The sequence below is a fragment of the Salvelinus namaycush genome, chromosome 38 (genome assembly GCF_016432855.1).
Source record: "Salvelinus namaycush isolate Seneca chromosome 38, SaNama_1.0, whole genome shotgun sequence".
NCBI classification, from domain to species: Eukaryota; Metazoa; Chordata; class Actinopteri; order Salmoniformes; family Salmonidae; genus Salvelinus; species Salvelinus namaycush.
In genome coordinates this window covers 8,107,925-8,124,394 of record NC_052344.1, presented here as the reverse complement: position 1 = coordinate 8,124,394, position 16,470 = coordinate 8,107,925, and the positions used below count along the sequence as shown (strand labels likewise).

At 45.7% G+C, this 16,470-nt stretch overlaps 1 protein-coding gene across 1 annotated transcript; it reads right to left on the bottom strand.

Annotated features, from left to right (window-relative positions):
• Window positions 1-798: 798 nt before the first annotated feature.
• On the bottom strand, window positions 799-16,139 carry LOC120031811 (low affinity vacuolar monovalent cation/H(+) antiporter-like). The gene is made up of 20 exons (XM_038977632.1): window positions 16,118-16,139; window positions 14,321-14,467; window positions 13,894-14,009; window positions 13,449-13,551; window positions 12,964-13,086; window positions 12,770-12,831; window positions 11,274-11,426; window positions 10,744-10,929; window positions 10,437-10,536; window positions 9,782-9,923; window positions 9,115-9,298; window positions 7,781-7,880; window positions 3,939-4,057; window positions 3,543-3,580; window positions 2,867-2,991; window positions 2,553-2,692; window positions 2,061-2,155; window positions 1,231-1,309; window positions 952-1,060; window positions 799-872 (listed from the first exon to the last, which is right to left on the bottom strand). Exons 1-20 carry the CDS (start codon window positions 16,137-16,139, stop codon window positions 799-801), a joined length of 2,217 nt encoding a protein of 738 aa, XP_038833560.1.
• Window positions 16,140-16,470: the final 331 nt, after the last annotated feature.

Below are 16,470 nucleotides of genomic sequence, written 5' to 3'. Positions count from 1 at the left end.
TTGTAGTGAACACTTTACCAAGTACTATCTAGGTTTGCCTAATAGTCAAGATGTATTTAACCACCATAACATCCTCTGTGCAACAAGCACATTGAAGTTGGCATGCCCTTGCTTATGACTAGATACCATTAAATTACAGAGAGCTGTGTGGAAGGTTGTTTACCTGCCTGCTCAGGTACAAGACCTTGTTGAAATAGACCTGGCTGCACCTTATCCAATGTAATACTTTGCAACAAAGAAAATCACAAGAATAGAAAACAGAACAGGAAGGTCAAGAAAGTGGCAGTAAATGTGTACTTTTTCCATACAAATCCTAGCATTACACCATGTGTAGATTTCTTGGTCCATATGAACCCAGCTTAATACTCAAAGGCCAATGAATGTGAAGCACAATTGTGACCACTTTATAAATTCAATATTAACATACCCTGCTTTAACATTTTACATTTTAATCTACCAAAATCCTACTGAAAACACATGTCTCCTACATGTTGTTTACATACACCCCAGGATGTGCAGTGCTTAAATAGAAGGAATGTTAATTTAGAAATCATAATGCAAATAATTACAAAGGTAAAGGGCCATTTGCCCAGAACTGGGTCATGTTCATTAGGCACAAATGGAAGAAAACAAATTGCAACAGGGAGGGACTACCTGGACTTCCCACTGCGAGCCCTTATGAATACGACTGAAAGACAGAATATAACTCGACGTGGCATCGAAATAGTTAACACAAAGGCAGCTCCTGTAAATAGTGACTGACAGGACTCTAGGAGTTGAAGTTCTTTGCGGAGCAGCTCAACAGGCACGGGGTGATGGGGCGAAAAAGTACAACGCCAGTAGAATGAGGTAAACCACCACCAAAGCAGTCCCTGGAAAGGAAAGAGGTTTGGAATTCAGTCTAATCCGTGATATCCGGCATAGCAATGTGAACCAAGCACAACAACTTACCCTGAAAGTAGTCAGACTTGCCATCCATGAAAATGTAGTTGACCACAATCACACTAAAGATGCTGGCCCAAAGATGCAAGTCACTGAACAGGAGCATGAATCCCACATCCTGGAAAAGAGATGGAGTCCTGTTTGATGGGATCTTCTCACTGACCACTACAGTCTACGATCAAAACTTGAGGCTTTATGTACAGAAACATGTGAGATACTGACAATATTGATTAAGTGCACATCTGATGCAATTAAACACAATGCAGATAAAGATTTAAAACGACTTACATAAAAAGTGTTGAACAAGATGAGTAAGGGAATCTGAATCATGCAGACTTGCACTGCTATGCAGTTTCCCACCTCCAAGCTGCAGACAAATCAATGTGAGGTTACAGTTCTGGGAAACCCCGGGCCTAGGGGGGCAACAGCACTTGCTCTGGGAATCATGTCAGATTTTCATGGCCAAATCAATAAGGGTGATCTTCAGACAGACAACTCTCTCAACAAACGACGAGTTTGGGTAGGTGGGGCTTAAAAACAATCCCCTCGGAAACATGACAGAGGCGGACACAACGCGGACGCGGACAGCTAGGCTAATTTTAGCCACAGCCAGTCAGTGGTTGTTGTAAGCTTGTAATACTACTAGTAACTGGAGAAATACACTCATTGGGAGTGTAAAATATCTTTCGCAAGCTCCATCAAGCTAGCTACCAGAAATGTTTACGGCAGGGTTCTGGACGGATTTCCCAGTGCTCAAATCCACCATTTCCTCTCTGCCAAACTGATGTTGGTTTATGTTTTATTTAACTAGGCAAGTCAGTTAAGAACAAATTCTTATTTTTAATGACGTCCTCGGAACAGTGGGTTAAATTCCTTATTCAGGAGCAGAACAACGGATTTTTACCTTGTCAGCTCGGGGATTCGATCTAGCAACCTTTCGATTACTGGCCCAATGCTCTAACCACTAGGCTTCCTGCTGCCCCTATGTACAGTGTATGCTTGAACATTGGTACATTGTGGGAGGCAACCGGTCTGTCTAGAGATACTGGGTTATGCATGACGAGACAAGATCCATCAGGAGAGTGAAAACGCAGTATTAGAGCTTGATAGTGGCTTACCTGAGACTGATGTTATTCTGCAGGGCAAACTGGATTCCGTTGAAGATCTCAGGAATTTCTGGCACCATCGCCAACACGGTCACGCCGATGAAATACTGCAGAAATGAATGACAGACAGTGACACATTGCACTAGCCTTTACATAGTCAGGACATAACATTGTAAAAGTTGTTTGGCTATCCTTATGCTTATCCTGAACAGCAGGTCGCATCATGCGTGTAAAATTCTGTTTTATAAAATGACAGGGGCTTTCAATAATAAGCTTTCCAGAGACATTTTCTACCCAATTACAAGAATCATATCATATTATTATTCCCCTGGGTATGGTCTCGGTTGGTCAATGTGCATGAAAAGGAAGGAAGAGGTTTAGAATGGAGTGAAACGGGGACGTACCATCTGAACCTAGCCAATAAGAAACGCAAATGTTTATTTTCTGTTGCACAACGTTTTTCTACGCTGTGGCCTAATGAACATGGCTCAGGTGTGGGCGTACCTGGGAGATGGCGGAGTGGTCGAGGATGGGTTTGATGTGCTCCGTGGTGAGGTCGGCACAGGCAGCCATTAGCAGCGTGGCCATGATCAGCACAGACAGAGCCCTCAACCTGGACCAGTGGACGACCATGCCGTGACCACCTACACACACAAACAAACATTAGAAACCAATACAATGAAGTATCACACATTCCAGTTCCTGTCTACTATATAACCACGACACCACAAAAGTTTAGAACCTATGGGAAAAGCTTGAAATAATAAAGTGTTTGTGGTTGGTGGGCTCACCGCTGGCGCCCCCCGGTGGGCACTGACCCTGGTGGTGGTCGTGCCCGTCACTGACTTGGATGTCGTAGATGTGGGAGTGGGTCTTCAGGGTGAAGATGAGGCCAATCAGGTAGGCGGAGGGCAGCAACACGGAGATGGTGTATACCAGAGGCCTGGAAAACAAGCCATACAGCAAGTAACTACAGAGTAGCAGACCTACTGACTGGAAAACAAGCCATACAGCAAGTAACTACAGAGTAGCAGGCCTACTGACTGGAAAACAAGCCATACAGCAAGTAACTACAGAGTAGCAGGCCTACTGACTGGAAAACAAGCCATACAGCAAGTAACTACAGCGTAGCAGGCCCACTGACTGGAAAACAAGCCATACAGCAAGTAACTACAGAGTAGCAGGCCTACTGACTGGAAAACAAGCCATACAGCAAATAACTACAGCGTAGCAGGCCCACTGACTGGAAAACAAGCCATACAGCAAGTAACTACAGCGTAGCAGGCCTACTGACTGGAAAACAAGCCATACAGCAAATAACTACAGCATAGCAGGCCCACTGACTGGAAAACAAGCCATACAGCAAGTAACTACAGAGTAGCAGGCCTACTGACTGGAAAACAAGCCATACAGCAAGTAACTACAGCGTAGCAGGCCCACTGACTGGTAACACCAACAAACCATGGGACAGAAGTGTATTTTATTGGAACTTACTCAATGTGTCTGAGATATAGGGGTTCGTTACTTCCACTCTGTTGAGAAACATAATATGGCTTTAGTTTAATACATGGTTAAGCATTTGGGACTACCCACAAACACCCCTCACAACATCATCATAACACACTTCCGCAGTAGTCACTACACTACAGACATGGCTCCAAATCATACTTGTTTTCAATCAAATACTTGAATGAAGCCTGTCTGGAATAGCAGATGGATGGGTTACGGTTAACCCTTTTGGCCACTGGGTCATTGGTTCCATTGCTCCAGGTAAGCTCAATCAAGTGCAGTTCAAGTATTATTTGACCCAGAGACGCATCACAGCAGCACAGTCAATGTAATAGTTCATAATGATGATGCAGCAGGCGAACAGGAGATGTAGGTACTAACCATGTCATAGTGGCAGTCCATACAGGTAAAGGGCCTGCTGGTGTTGGCTGGAGAGCTGGAGCAGCCCGCACACACCAGGCTACCGTAGGCCTTGGAGAACAGGGTTGGGGCAAATACACCTGCGGGACAGAACAAAGTGTGTGAACTTGTTCATAGATGTGCATGTGTGTTCAGACTTCCAATTGTATTGGTCACATACACCTGTTTAGCAGATGTTATTGCGGGTGTAGCGAAATGCTTGTGCTTCTAACTCCGACAGTGCAGTAATATCTAACAGTTTCACAACATTTACCCAAAATACACGTAAATCTAAGTAAGGAAGGGATTAAGAATGTATATACGTCAGAGCAGCATTGGACTAAGATACAGTGGCATAGTATAGAATACAGTATATTCATATGAGATGGGTGATGCAATATTGACACACAATTAAAGTGACTAAGATAGCGTAGAATAGTATAGAGTACAGTTTACACATATGAGATGAATAATGTCTCCGTGTCTTGCATTACTCAAGTGGCTAGTGTTTCATTTCCTTAAAGTGACCAGGGATTCCTAATCTATGTCTATAGGCAGCAGCCTCTGATGTGCTGGAGATGGCTGTTAAACAGCCAGTTGTGTAGTATAGAATACAATACAGTATATACATGAGATGGGTGACGCAATATGTAAACACAATTTAAAAGTGACTAAGATACCGTAGAAGTGTGGAGCGCAGTTTATACAGTTGTGGCCAAAAGTTGAGAATAACACAAATATTAATTTCCACAAGGTTTGCTGCTTCAGTGTCTTCAGATATTTTTGTCAGATGTTACTATGGAATACTGAAGTATAATTACAAGCATTTCATAAGTGTCAAAGGCTTTTATTGACAATTACATGAAGTTGATGCAAAGAGTCAATATCTGCAGTGTTGACACAGGACTGATGGTAGCGCTCACCTTGTCTTCTCCGGACAAGCTTTTTTCCGGATGCCCCAAACAATCGGAAAGGGGATTCATCAGAGAAAATGACTTTACCCCAGTCCTAAGCAGTCCAATCCCTGTACCTTCTGCAGAATATCAGTCTCCCTGATGTTTTTCCTGGAGAGAAGTGGCTTCTTTGCTGCCCTTCTTAAACCCAGGCCATCCTCCAAAAGTCTTCGCCTCACTGTGCGTGCAGATGCACTCACACCTGCCTGCTGCCATTCCTGAGCAAGCTCTGTAATGGTGGTGCCCCGATCCGGCAGCTGAATCAACTTTAGGAAACGGTCCTGGCTGGACTTTCTTGGGCGCCCTGAAGCCTTCTTCACAACAATTGAACAGCTCTCAAAGTTCTTGATGATCCGATTAATGGTTGGTTTAGGTGCAATCTTACTAGCAGCAATATCCTTGCCTGTGAAGCCCTTTTTGTGCAAAGCAATGATGATGGCACGTGTCGAAAAAGGAAGAACAATGATTCCAAGCACCACCCTCCTTTTGAAGCTTCCAGTCTGTTATTCGAACTCAATCAGCATGACAGAGTGATCTCCAGCCTTGTCCTCGTCAACACTCACACCTGTGTTAACGAGAGAATCACTGACATGTCAGCTGGTCCTTTTTTGGCAGGGCTGAAATGCAGTGGAAATGTTTTTGGGGGATTCAGTTCATTTGCATGGCAAAGAGGGACTTTGCAATTAATTGCAATTCATCTGATCACTCTTCATAACAATCTGGAGTATATGCAAATTGGCTCAGGTGGTTGATGTCTTTGATGATCTTTTTGGCATTCCTATGGCATTGGGTGCTGTACGTGTCCAGGAGGGCAGGAAGTTTGCCCCCGGTAATGCGTTGGGCAGACCGCACCACCCTCTGGAGAGCTTTGTGGTTGTAGGCAGTTGCCGTACCAGGCGGAGATACAGCCCGACAGGATGCTCTCGATTGTGCATTTGTAAAAGTTTGAGGGTTTTAGGTGTTCAGCGAAATTTCTTTAGCCTCCTGAGGTTGAAGAGGCACTGTTGCGCCTTCTTCACCACACCGTCCTTGTGGGTGGACCATTTCAGTTTGTCAGTGACGCCGAGGAACTTGAAGCTTTCCACCTTCTTCACTGCGGTCCCATCAATGTGGATAGCGAGGTGCTCCCTCTGCTGTTTCCTGAAGTCCACAATCTCCTTAGTTTTGTTGACATTGAGTGAGAGGCTATTTTCCTGGCACCACACTCCGAGCCCTCACCTCCTCCCTGTAGGCTGTCTCATCGTTGCTGGTAATCAAGCCTACTACTGTTGTGTCGTCTGCAAACTTGATGATTGAGTTGGAGGCGTGCATGGCCACGCAATCATGGGTGAACAGGGAGTAGGGGCTGAGCACGCACCCGTGTGGGGTGACCCGTCAGGAAGTCCAGGACCCAGTTGCACAGGGCGGGGCTCAGACCCAGGGCCTCGAGCTTGAGGATGAGTTTGAAGGGTACTATGGGGTTGAATGCTGAGCTATAGTCAATGAACAGCATTCTTACATAGGTATGCCTCTTGTCCAGATTGGACAGGGCAGTGTGGTGGCGATTACGTCGTCTGTGGACCTATTGGGGCGGTAAGCAAGTTGTAGTGGGTCTAGGGTGGCAGGTAAGGTAGAGGTGATATGATCCTTGACTAGTCTCTCAAAGCACTTCATGATGACAGATAGTAATTTAATTCAATTACCTTTGCTTTCTTAGGTACAGGGACAATGGTGGTCATCTTGAAGCATGTGGGGACAACAGACTGGGATAGGAAGAGATTGAATATATCTGTAAACACACCAGCCAGCTGGTCTGCACATGCTCTGAGGACGCAGCTAGAGATACCATCTGGACCGGCAGACTTGCGATGGTTAACACGCTTAAATGTCTTACACACGTCAGCCACAGAAAAGAAGAGCCCACAGTCCTTGATAGCGGGCCGCGTCGGTGGCAGTGTATTATCCTCAAAGCGAGCAAAGGTGTTCAACCTGTCCGGAAGCAAGACAATGGTGTCCGCGACATGGCTAGTTTTCCTTTTATAATCCGTGATGGTCTGTAGACCCTGCTACATACGTCTCGTGTCGGAGCCGTTGATCTGGGACTTAACTTTGTCCCTATACCGGCGTTTAGCCTGCTTGATTGCTTTGCGGAGGGAATAGCTCCACTGTTTGTATTCTTCCATATTCCCAGTCTTCTTGCCGTGGTTAAGTGCGGTGGTTCGTGCTTTCAGTTTTGCGTGAATGCGCCTCTCTATCCACGGTTTCTGGTTGGGGTAGGTTTTAATAGTCACAGTGGGTACAACATCTACTATGCACTTCCTGATAAAGTCATTCACCGTATCGGTATATGTGTCGATATTCTTTTCTGAAACTACTCTGAACATTTCTCAGTCCGCGTGAACAAAACAATCTTGAAGCGTGGATTTCGATTGGTCAGACCAGCATTGAATAGTCGTTACCACGGATGCTCCCTGTGAGTTTCTGCCTAAAGCCCCAGCTACAATAAATTCAGCCTCAGGATATGTGGTTTCCAGTTTGCATAAAGTCCAGTGAAATTCTTTGAGGGCCGTCGTGGTATCGGCTTGAGGGGGGGATGTAGACCGCTGTGGCTATTATTGACGAAAACTCTTTTGGGAGATAGCATTTGATTGAGATATTCTAGGTTGGGTGAACAGGACTTGAGTTCCTGTATGTTACACCATAAGTCGTTAATCATAAAACATATACCTCCACCCTTCTGCTTCCTGGAGAGTACATCTCGGCGCCATGTACTGAGAACCCAACTGGCTTTACAGAGTCAGACACTATATCTCGAGAGACTTGCCTGTGCACACACACACACACACTTACTTATGTGCGTGTGCATCTGTGCATGCGTGTTCACGCTCTTACCTCCTACTGATATGAAGAGCAGGGCTGAGCTGACCCCTGCAGAGCGGCTGTTGAACCTCTGCTCCCTGTGTTTAAAGCCCCCGATGATCATGCTGATACCCTGGGTAGACAGGAGACATGATGTAGTCCAGTCACTAAACCTCCAGTCACAAGTCCCCTGGGCTCAAGGCCAAGTGAAAATCAGAGTCTCTTATGGCTGAAATCCCAGTCCCTGTGTTCGAGTTCTAGTCCAAGTGCTGGGTCCACATTAAGTCAAAATAAAGTTATTTAGCCAGTCAGATATAGTGTAGTAGGAAGAGGGATTTACTCAAATTGTTTGCTATCCATTTTCCTTTCTGTGCCACCAAATGTTTGCATATAGGCTACTGGTAATGTTACCAGGGCCACATTCAGTTGAAAAACATTACAGATAAAAAAATACCATGAATAGAGCCGACATTATCCCTTAAGTCAGAGAGGCAGGTTTGTTCTACATAGCATATTTCTATCTGAACGTTCCAAAACATTGCATCCTGCTGAACGTGCCCCAGGTGGTTGGCTATAGCTAGCTAATGAGGTAACATGACTGAACAAGGTGTAGCCTAAACAAATGGGTAACAGTCCGGTCTGCAAGTAGCCTAGTTTTAGAACAGCCCGCGATATGATTTATAAATGTAAAATGCGTAGCGACGGTATTATGGGTCATGTCTTTTTAATGGTAAGGGCTAAAATCAAACCATTTTCTCTGAGGAAAATAAGGAAAAGTGGCTAGTATGTTGGCTACAGAACCGGGCTATGAAATGCAGTGGGGAAAGTGCGAGGGATTGAGCGAGTCTACAAATTCAAAAAAAAATCTATACTCAAGGGAGAGAAAAACATAGCTAGACTGTTGTTCTACTATTCAACTTAAAGCTGCTACTGTTTTTAAATTTCATGAAGCATCTTGTGTTTTTTAACCAGGCAAAGGGTATCTAATAGAAGGCTGGTGGTGACTGGTTAGCTACGGGGAAGAAAGAGAGTCGCCTGCGTGATGTGTATAATCGGAGGCGGAGCTGAGCCTGTCTGGCCACACACATCGCTTGCTCCCCCGCAGCTCACCAGCTGGATGTAGGCTAGGCTGTGTGTGGTGCATCTGTTCCACTGCAGAAAAAGAACATTTTCCTTAGTTCTAGTTTTCTGGGTCTATTTAGTCAGTTATAGTCTCATCAATTGCCACTGAAAAGTAGGTGTTTGAGTAATATTTTAGTCACTATTTTTGTTTAGGAAATAAACACTGGTGTTTGTGTGTCAGTCTTCGAGGGTTATGTTTTTGTGTATATCAGTGAGATGCCTGTGTGTGTCTAGGTGCCACTCACTGGGATAAAGAGAATACAGCCCAGCAGGGTTCCAGTGAGAGCGGCCTTGACGATCTCCTCATAGCACTTGGTGCCGGCCTTGTGACCCCTCAGCAGGGCAGTGATGTAGAAGGTCATCTCTGTGATGGAGCCAAACGTGGCGTTCACTACTGCTCCCACCGCAAAGTTACTCTGGGCTGAGATACTGCAGAGAGACAGACAGCGAGTTACTCTGGGCTGAGATACTGCAGGGAGACAGACAGCGAGTTACTCTGGGCTGAGATACTGCAGAGACAGACAGCGAGTTACTCTGGGCTGAGATACTGCAGGGAGATGCACCATTTTAACTACTAACACGGAATTTTACCACCACCAAATTTAACATAACTAGCAACCAGCCTCAGGGGTGATTCTATTCAGAGGGCCTTGTCGAAGCACAAGCACGTCATTACATCCACAAACATTCCGACTCATCAACCAGTCACTTTTGGTTCACTACCATTACACAACCGGACAAAAAAGTGAATCATATAAACTCTACATGTGGACTTAACCGCCATATGTGGACTTAACATCTGTTCAAAACAATGAGAACAATTTGACGCTAAGCTAGCCTCTTACTGTGGTTCTGGTATTTTGTCCATGTTGACAGAGCAGACTGTGTGTGTGTGGGGGGGGAGTGTCTTACCTGGCGATGCCCATGCCAATGTAATAGGACAGTGGGATGATGGAGCTGACGGCAGCGGTGAACTTGGCCTCCGAGCTGACAAACTGGTTCTCTGTGTCCACGTAGCCGACCACCAGGGTTGTGATGACCAGGGGCAGCAGGTCTGGGTGGACACACCGCTTTAAGGAGCACCAGTGGAAAGTCTACAGCGCTGTGTTGGATATCAACTACATTGCAGAATCACAGATCTATAAATAACCTTGCATCCCAAATAACTACTCATTGTGTGAACCAAATTAACGATGTTATACCTCTTTTTGCTTAAACTGATTCCCTCAAACCTGCTGATTGTCTGCTTTAAACAAACTGGTGATGCACTGTAAAGAACCACTAAGCAGAAATGCTGACCCCTGCTGGACAGGGTAAAAGGTGCAACTTGCAGGACATTCCATTAGGTCCTTGGAGGTGTTCCAGGTCATCTTTTTTGTAGTCACGCTGCCCAACTCATAATATCGCTATAGCAAATGAATGTGGTTCCTAGGACACGAAACACTTCTCCAGGTCTGATCATCTAAGCCGTGTGACTGCATAAAGACGACCTGGAACGCCACCACCAGTTCACTGACATGAGTCAGGTGATTGATAATCACAACCATAATGGTCTGTTAAAGGATACTGACAGCGAACACATTGATTCCGTCCAAGGTGTATTTGTAGTAGTACCAGTTGAAAGCGTGGTAGCAACAGAGAAGCACTTGGCTCTCACACCCTTGCGGCTGCAAAAGAGACAGAAAAACATAGCAAAGCAATCATCAAATTATACATTTCCAAATCTAGGAAAAGGATTCCTCAAAAAAAAACTGTGGCATTATTTGAAATCCACAGGGCCAAGTTAATGGGTTGGATTAAAGTGGTAACTAGTTCAGAGGCTGTGATAATATCAACACGACATGGAAGGGGAAGATCTGGATGAGCGCGGCCACCTTTTTCAGCCGGTGGATGTGGACGTCCTCGGGGGGCATGAGGAGGATGATGGCCAGGGTGCGGGCGTTCATCTTGGCCACAGGGATGGTGAAGACCAGGATCCAGGAGAGGAAGCAGGCCAGGCCGTGGATCAGCCCCAGGAGAGGGTAGCCTAGCAACAACCACACATAGGTACTGACACGACACTGCACCCAGCAGAGCACAGCACAGGAGACCAGGCAGGCAAGCAAGCAGGCACAGACACACGTGCAAACACAAACAAAAGCACGTGCACACACATAGCGGGGAGAGATGTGAAAAAGTACTGGTTATGAAATGGTCTTGGCAAAAGCTTGAAAACAGAGCAGCCAATCAGGCACATCGATTGAGTTTAGACTTGTTAGTCTGAACAAACTAAACATATTCCACCGCAATCCACATAAGGAAAACAACATAGTCTTATAAGGATATAACTTTTGACATAAATATTATTTGAGAAAATATTAGTCCACACAGGGGTTGAGGCGATAGGCGAGGGGACAAGACTCACCCAGTAACGCGTCCGTTGTGGGGGGACCTCGATGGGGACAGAAGGGGGCATGAGCAGGGGTGAAGACTCCTTCACCTCCTTTGAGTCAGATTCCTCTGGGATGGCCTCGCAGTGAGGGAACTTCACACAGCATCGCCTGACCAGGCTTCTGGGCTAAACATCCAGGTGAAAGAAGGAGGGAGCGGAATGGAGGGAGGGCGCGAAGGAGAGAGCGGAATGGATGGAGAGAGCGAGATGGATGAGGGCGCGAAGGAGAGAGCGGGATGGATGAGGGCGCGAAGGAGAGAGCGGGATGGATGAGGGCGCGAAGGAGAGAGCGGGATGGATGGGGGCGCGAAGGAGAGAGCGGGATGGATGGGGGCGCGAAGGAGAGAGCGGGATGGATGGGGGCGCGAAGGAGAGAGCGGGATGGATGGGGGCGCGAAGGAGAGAGCGGGATGGATGAGGGCGCGAAGGAGAGAGCGGGATGGATGAGGGCGCGAAGGAGAGAGCGGGATGGATGGGGGCGCGAAGGAGAGAGCGGGATGGATGAGGGCGCGAAGGAGAGAGCGGGATGGATGAGGGCGCGAAGGAGAGAGCGGGATGGATGGGGGCGCGAAGGAGAGAGCGGGATGGATGGGGCGCGAAGGAGAGAGCGAGATGGATGAGGGCGCGAAGGAGAGAGCGGGATGGATGGAGAGAGCGGGATGGATGGAGGTAGCGAAGGAGAGAGCGGGATGGATGGAGGTAGCGAAGGAGAGAGCGGGATGGATGGAGGTAGCGAAGGAGAGAGCGGGATGGATGGAGGTAGCGAAGGAGAGAGCGGGATGGATGGAGGTAGCGAAGGAGAGAGCGGGATGGATGGAGGTAGCGAAGGAGAGAGCGGGATGGATGGAGGTAGCGAAGGAGAGAGCGGGATGGATGGAGGTAGCGAAGGAGAGAGCGGGATGGATGGAGGTAGCGAAGGAGAGAGCGGGATGGATGGAGGTAGCGAAGGAGAGAGCGGGATGGATGGAGGTAGCGAAGGAGAGAGCGGGATGGATGGAGGGAGCGAAGGAGAGAGCGGGATGGATGGAGGGAGCGAAGGAGAGAGCGGGATGGATGGAGGGAGCGAAGGAGAGAATGTGTGAGAGCAAGAGAGCGATGGAAGTAAAAACATCTGTATTGTCTGATTAGACCTAACATCAATAACAGCCTTAACAAACACTAAACAATAGTATCAGGAGCATCAGTTTGACTATAACACCATTAAAATGTGGCCCAGAGAGTGAGAGTATTGAGGTGACAATTGCACACACTTCTAACAAGACCATGAATATAGCTGGGTGTTCAAGTCTTTAGTTATTTATTGTTGAGTTGTTGGACCTAGTTGTCGTAACGGTGTATGAGGAGCAAGGAGAATGATGAACACAGCGATCAAGCTGGTTCCTCCAGGCTAAACGTCACCCTGACCAGCCAATAATCAATGGAGAACGAGCCAAGACAATAGCATAATCAACCACTGTCATAACTGTTACCTTTAGTATGGACTTCCCAAATGGCCACAGAAAGTAGCATGATAACTTCCAACACAGCTTCCCTGAAATAAGATTCCAGACCCCAAAATATTAGAATTGAAATTCAGATTTACGTCATCCCAACGTAAAGTAATACAGATTTTATTTAAAAGAACATTAAAATAATGTGTGTATTAGATGAAAGGGGTTCCTACCATAAGGAACTCCAATGATGGTCAGAAACATTAGGACACAGACCAAGAGGTAGGCTAAAGAGATCCACCATCCAAATAAAATCAAGTATGCTATGTTTCCACAAGTGATCAATGAACCTGAAATCAAAGAGTTATAAAACAAATGACAGTGTATTCTATTCAACAACATATAGTGTCTACTCTATATCTATAGAACACTGCAATCTTGAGTATTTTTCCATCAAACATTTAGAAAATGATTCACATCAAGCCATGGTCGTGTTCATTAGGGCACATGGTAGCTAAATGTTTTCAAAAACGTTGCCACGGAAAACAAAAACCAACATTTCTTATTGGACATGTGCAGATAGTATCTCCCCGTTTCGGGGGCAGTTATCTCCGTTTGGTGACTACTGAACATGACCCGCACCTTTTCTAATGATCGTCATATTAGAGGTTCCGCAGGGGGCAAGTGAATTAGGAGCAGGAGGACAGACACTAACCTTGGGGTCTGACAAAGTTCAGCTCTGAGTAGAGCTCCCTCACAATGTCCGACCTGTCCTCGATGGGCCTCTCAGTCACGTGACTCTTCCACTTTCTGAAGCCAAACTGAACATGTGCTCACACACAACCAGACACACACACACACACACACACCAGACACACACACACACACCAGACACACACACACACACCAGACACACACACACACACACACACACACACACACACACACACACACACACACACACACACACACACACACACACACACACACACACACACACACACACACACACACACACACACACACACACACACACACACACACACACACACTTCCAAGTTGAAGGGATATTTTGTAAATCATTCAAATGAAAACTGTTTTACATGGAAGACAGAAACTGCCAGGCTGTTTTTTCTCTCCGTTGTGTCCAACACTCCACCCACCCTGTAGTTGTTGGCCAGTTTGTTTGCCTCTACTTCATTCTCTGCTCGGATGGTGGTCCTCAAGCTCGAGCCATCCTGCCAAACCTCTTCCCCATAGTGACAAGGAGTGGTGCCTCCTGAGGGAACAGACACCAGGTTGCCAAACAAATGGACGAAATGGTCCGGCCAAGACGAGGAAAAAATAAGACAAGAAAAATGGATGAGCGGTCTTCCATGAAGTATCACACACTAACATACGGACATTTAAACATGATTTGATATAGCAGAATTTCATGAATCTTGTTTCTCCCAAGGGTGTAGAGCTTAGCCAGCCCAAAAAACTATATTACACCAATGCTATCGGTTGTACAGAGCATCATGGGTACTTTAGCAAACAGTCAGTGTTGGTTGTGACTGTATGTGCTGCCAGGACAGGCTGTAGCCTCACCTTTGTGTGCAGACAAGAATTTGGGGGTGTATTGGTGGGAGACATCTGGGGAGGGGGTCTCGGCCACATGGCTGCCAATGTCCACACACAGTCTGTCACACTGGGATGTACGGCGGTAGACCCTGGGGTCATGGTCCCATTGGGTATCTGAGGGGACAAACGAGAGAGAAACAAACATTGATATGAAACATAACCTACCCTTCAATGTCTCCATTATTATAAGTGTTTATTCATCAACATAACTTGTATAGGGTAACAAATTACATCTGAGAAGATGCAGGTAAACTTGCATAAAACGTTCAGAATAAAATGATACATTTATTAGTAGAGGTAGGTATCCCCCAAAGAACTAAACTCAACATTGTTAGACAAACAGAATCCATATGGCATTAACTATGGCCAGGAGTTTCTCCTCATCAGGAATAACTCTGGATCCCAGTTGGTCAGGTCATGTGAGACCTGTGTGGACCAATGCACTAAACTCGTCAAGTCAGTGCGTGACTAACGGAAAGCTCCTGACAGTCACATGCAGCGACACCCAATTCTTCAGTGCAGGGATACTGGTGAGACTGATGACATTATCTATGGATTTCAAATGTTAGTGGATTTAACAAGCACCATGACGATGCACAGAAATGTTGCCTCTAATGCCTCTGTGGAGGTTTACCACTTTGACAGGGGAGCAAGATAACTTTACAACTTCATGTCTTTTAGAAAACGCTGCTCGTCCTTTTTAAGTTCAATTCAGAGAATTTGAAATGGTCGTACATGGAAAATCCAAAGAGCAACAATTACTTGTAAATCCAACATGCTCTCTCCTGACATTCCCTAAACGTAATCTCCACAGGACTTAAGATGAGCATCACTGTCCCAAGACTCCTAACTGAACAAAGGGAAGGGATTCTTTATCAACATGTGACATCGTCTTCATGCAACTTCAATTATGAGACGGGCAGGTCAATCAATAGACTCACAGTTGTCATAACCTGAGGGAAAGCAGATTGATAATATTTTCAATTAAATACAAATGTAGTGAAAGCATTCCTCCTCATGTTGACATATCTTAAATTGAGCTTTCCTCCTCCTGTCGTCGTAATCTTACCACTACTGTAGCATAAGTCAGGGTTTCCCAAACTCGGTCCTGGGGCTCCCCCTGGGTGCACGTTTGGGTTTTTGCCCTGGCACTATACAGCTCATTCAAATGATCAAAGCTTGATGTGTAGTGTAGGGCAAACACCAAAACGTGCACCCAGGGGGCCCCAGGACCGAGTTTGGGAAACCCTGACTTAAGTAATAGTCCAGTGTAGCCTACAATCTCTCTGGTAATAAGAGTCCATAAACTATTTTCAGAATCTGGTTCCAATATCTGTGAACAGAAATACATATTGGGTGTCTGAGCAAATTATCAAGCAGATTTCAGATGTTTGTCACAGGAACTGTGAATAAACAGGGTTGTGAGGCCTGGTTATCCTAGATATATTAAGTGTAAAAAAAATATTTAGGGGCTCCTCAGCACAAATTAAATATTGTGGAAATCTAAGGAAAGCAGTCTACCCATACACAACACAGGTGATTTTAATCAAAGTTAACTATTGAACACTAACTGACAAGGCACAAATATAGGCTTTTCAAAATGTCGAACCTTCTATGAAATTTACAAAACAAATGCCAAAGTGTACCTTGAGAGCTGTGTCTATGTACGATATAACATTTGTTACAATGTTGCAAACGCACGAATATCGCGTGCTAAGGAAACCGCCGAGATTGATAGAAGGAACGTTTACGATTTGTTCTTACCTGAACTTTCAGCCGTGGACATCCGCCTACACCTCTCCGTATCAACAATAGGAACTTTAATGTGGGACATTATTATTGATTATAATTCCCATAGAACTAATACCACGCCGGTTTTATCAACTCAATGCCCTTCCTCAGCGGTTCTCTGTGCGCTTCCTAACCATTGATGACATACATGCATGTATCCAAACAACTCGTGGGAATTGTAGATCATCCTCATATCTTGTTTTTCTCCATCGACTGCATTCTGGGATGTGTAGTGACTCTGTGTCATGTCCTGTGCCCATTCTAAATATAAAAACAACTTTGTTTGAAAATCCAATTAATAACTTACGCTGTTTATGATGAAATAT

Excerpts from the sequence above, each read along its gene's own strand:
- LOC120031811 (XM_038977632.1), bottom strand. The coding sequence starts at position 16,139 with ATGTCCACGGCTGAAAGTTCAG. Across the intron at positions 2,992-3,542 it reads CTATATCTCAGACACATTGA|GCCTCTGGTATACACCATCT; the intron begins GTAAGTTCCAAT and ends CTTGTTTTCCAG. Across the intron at positions 873-951 it reads CAAGTCTGACTACTTTCAGG|GGACTGCTTTGGTGGTGGTT; the intron begins GTAAGTTGTTGT and ends TTTCCTTTCCAG.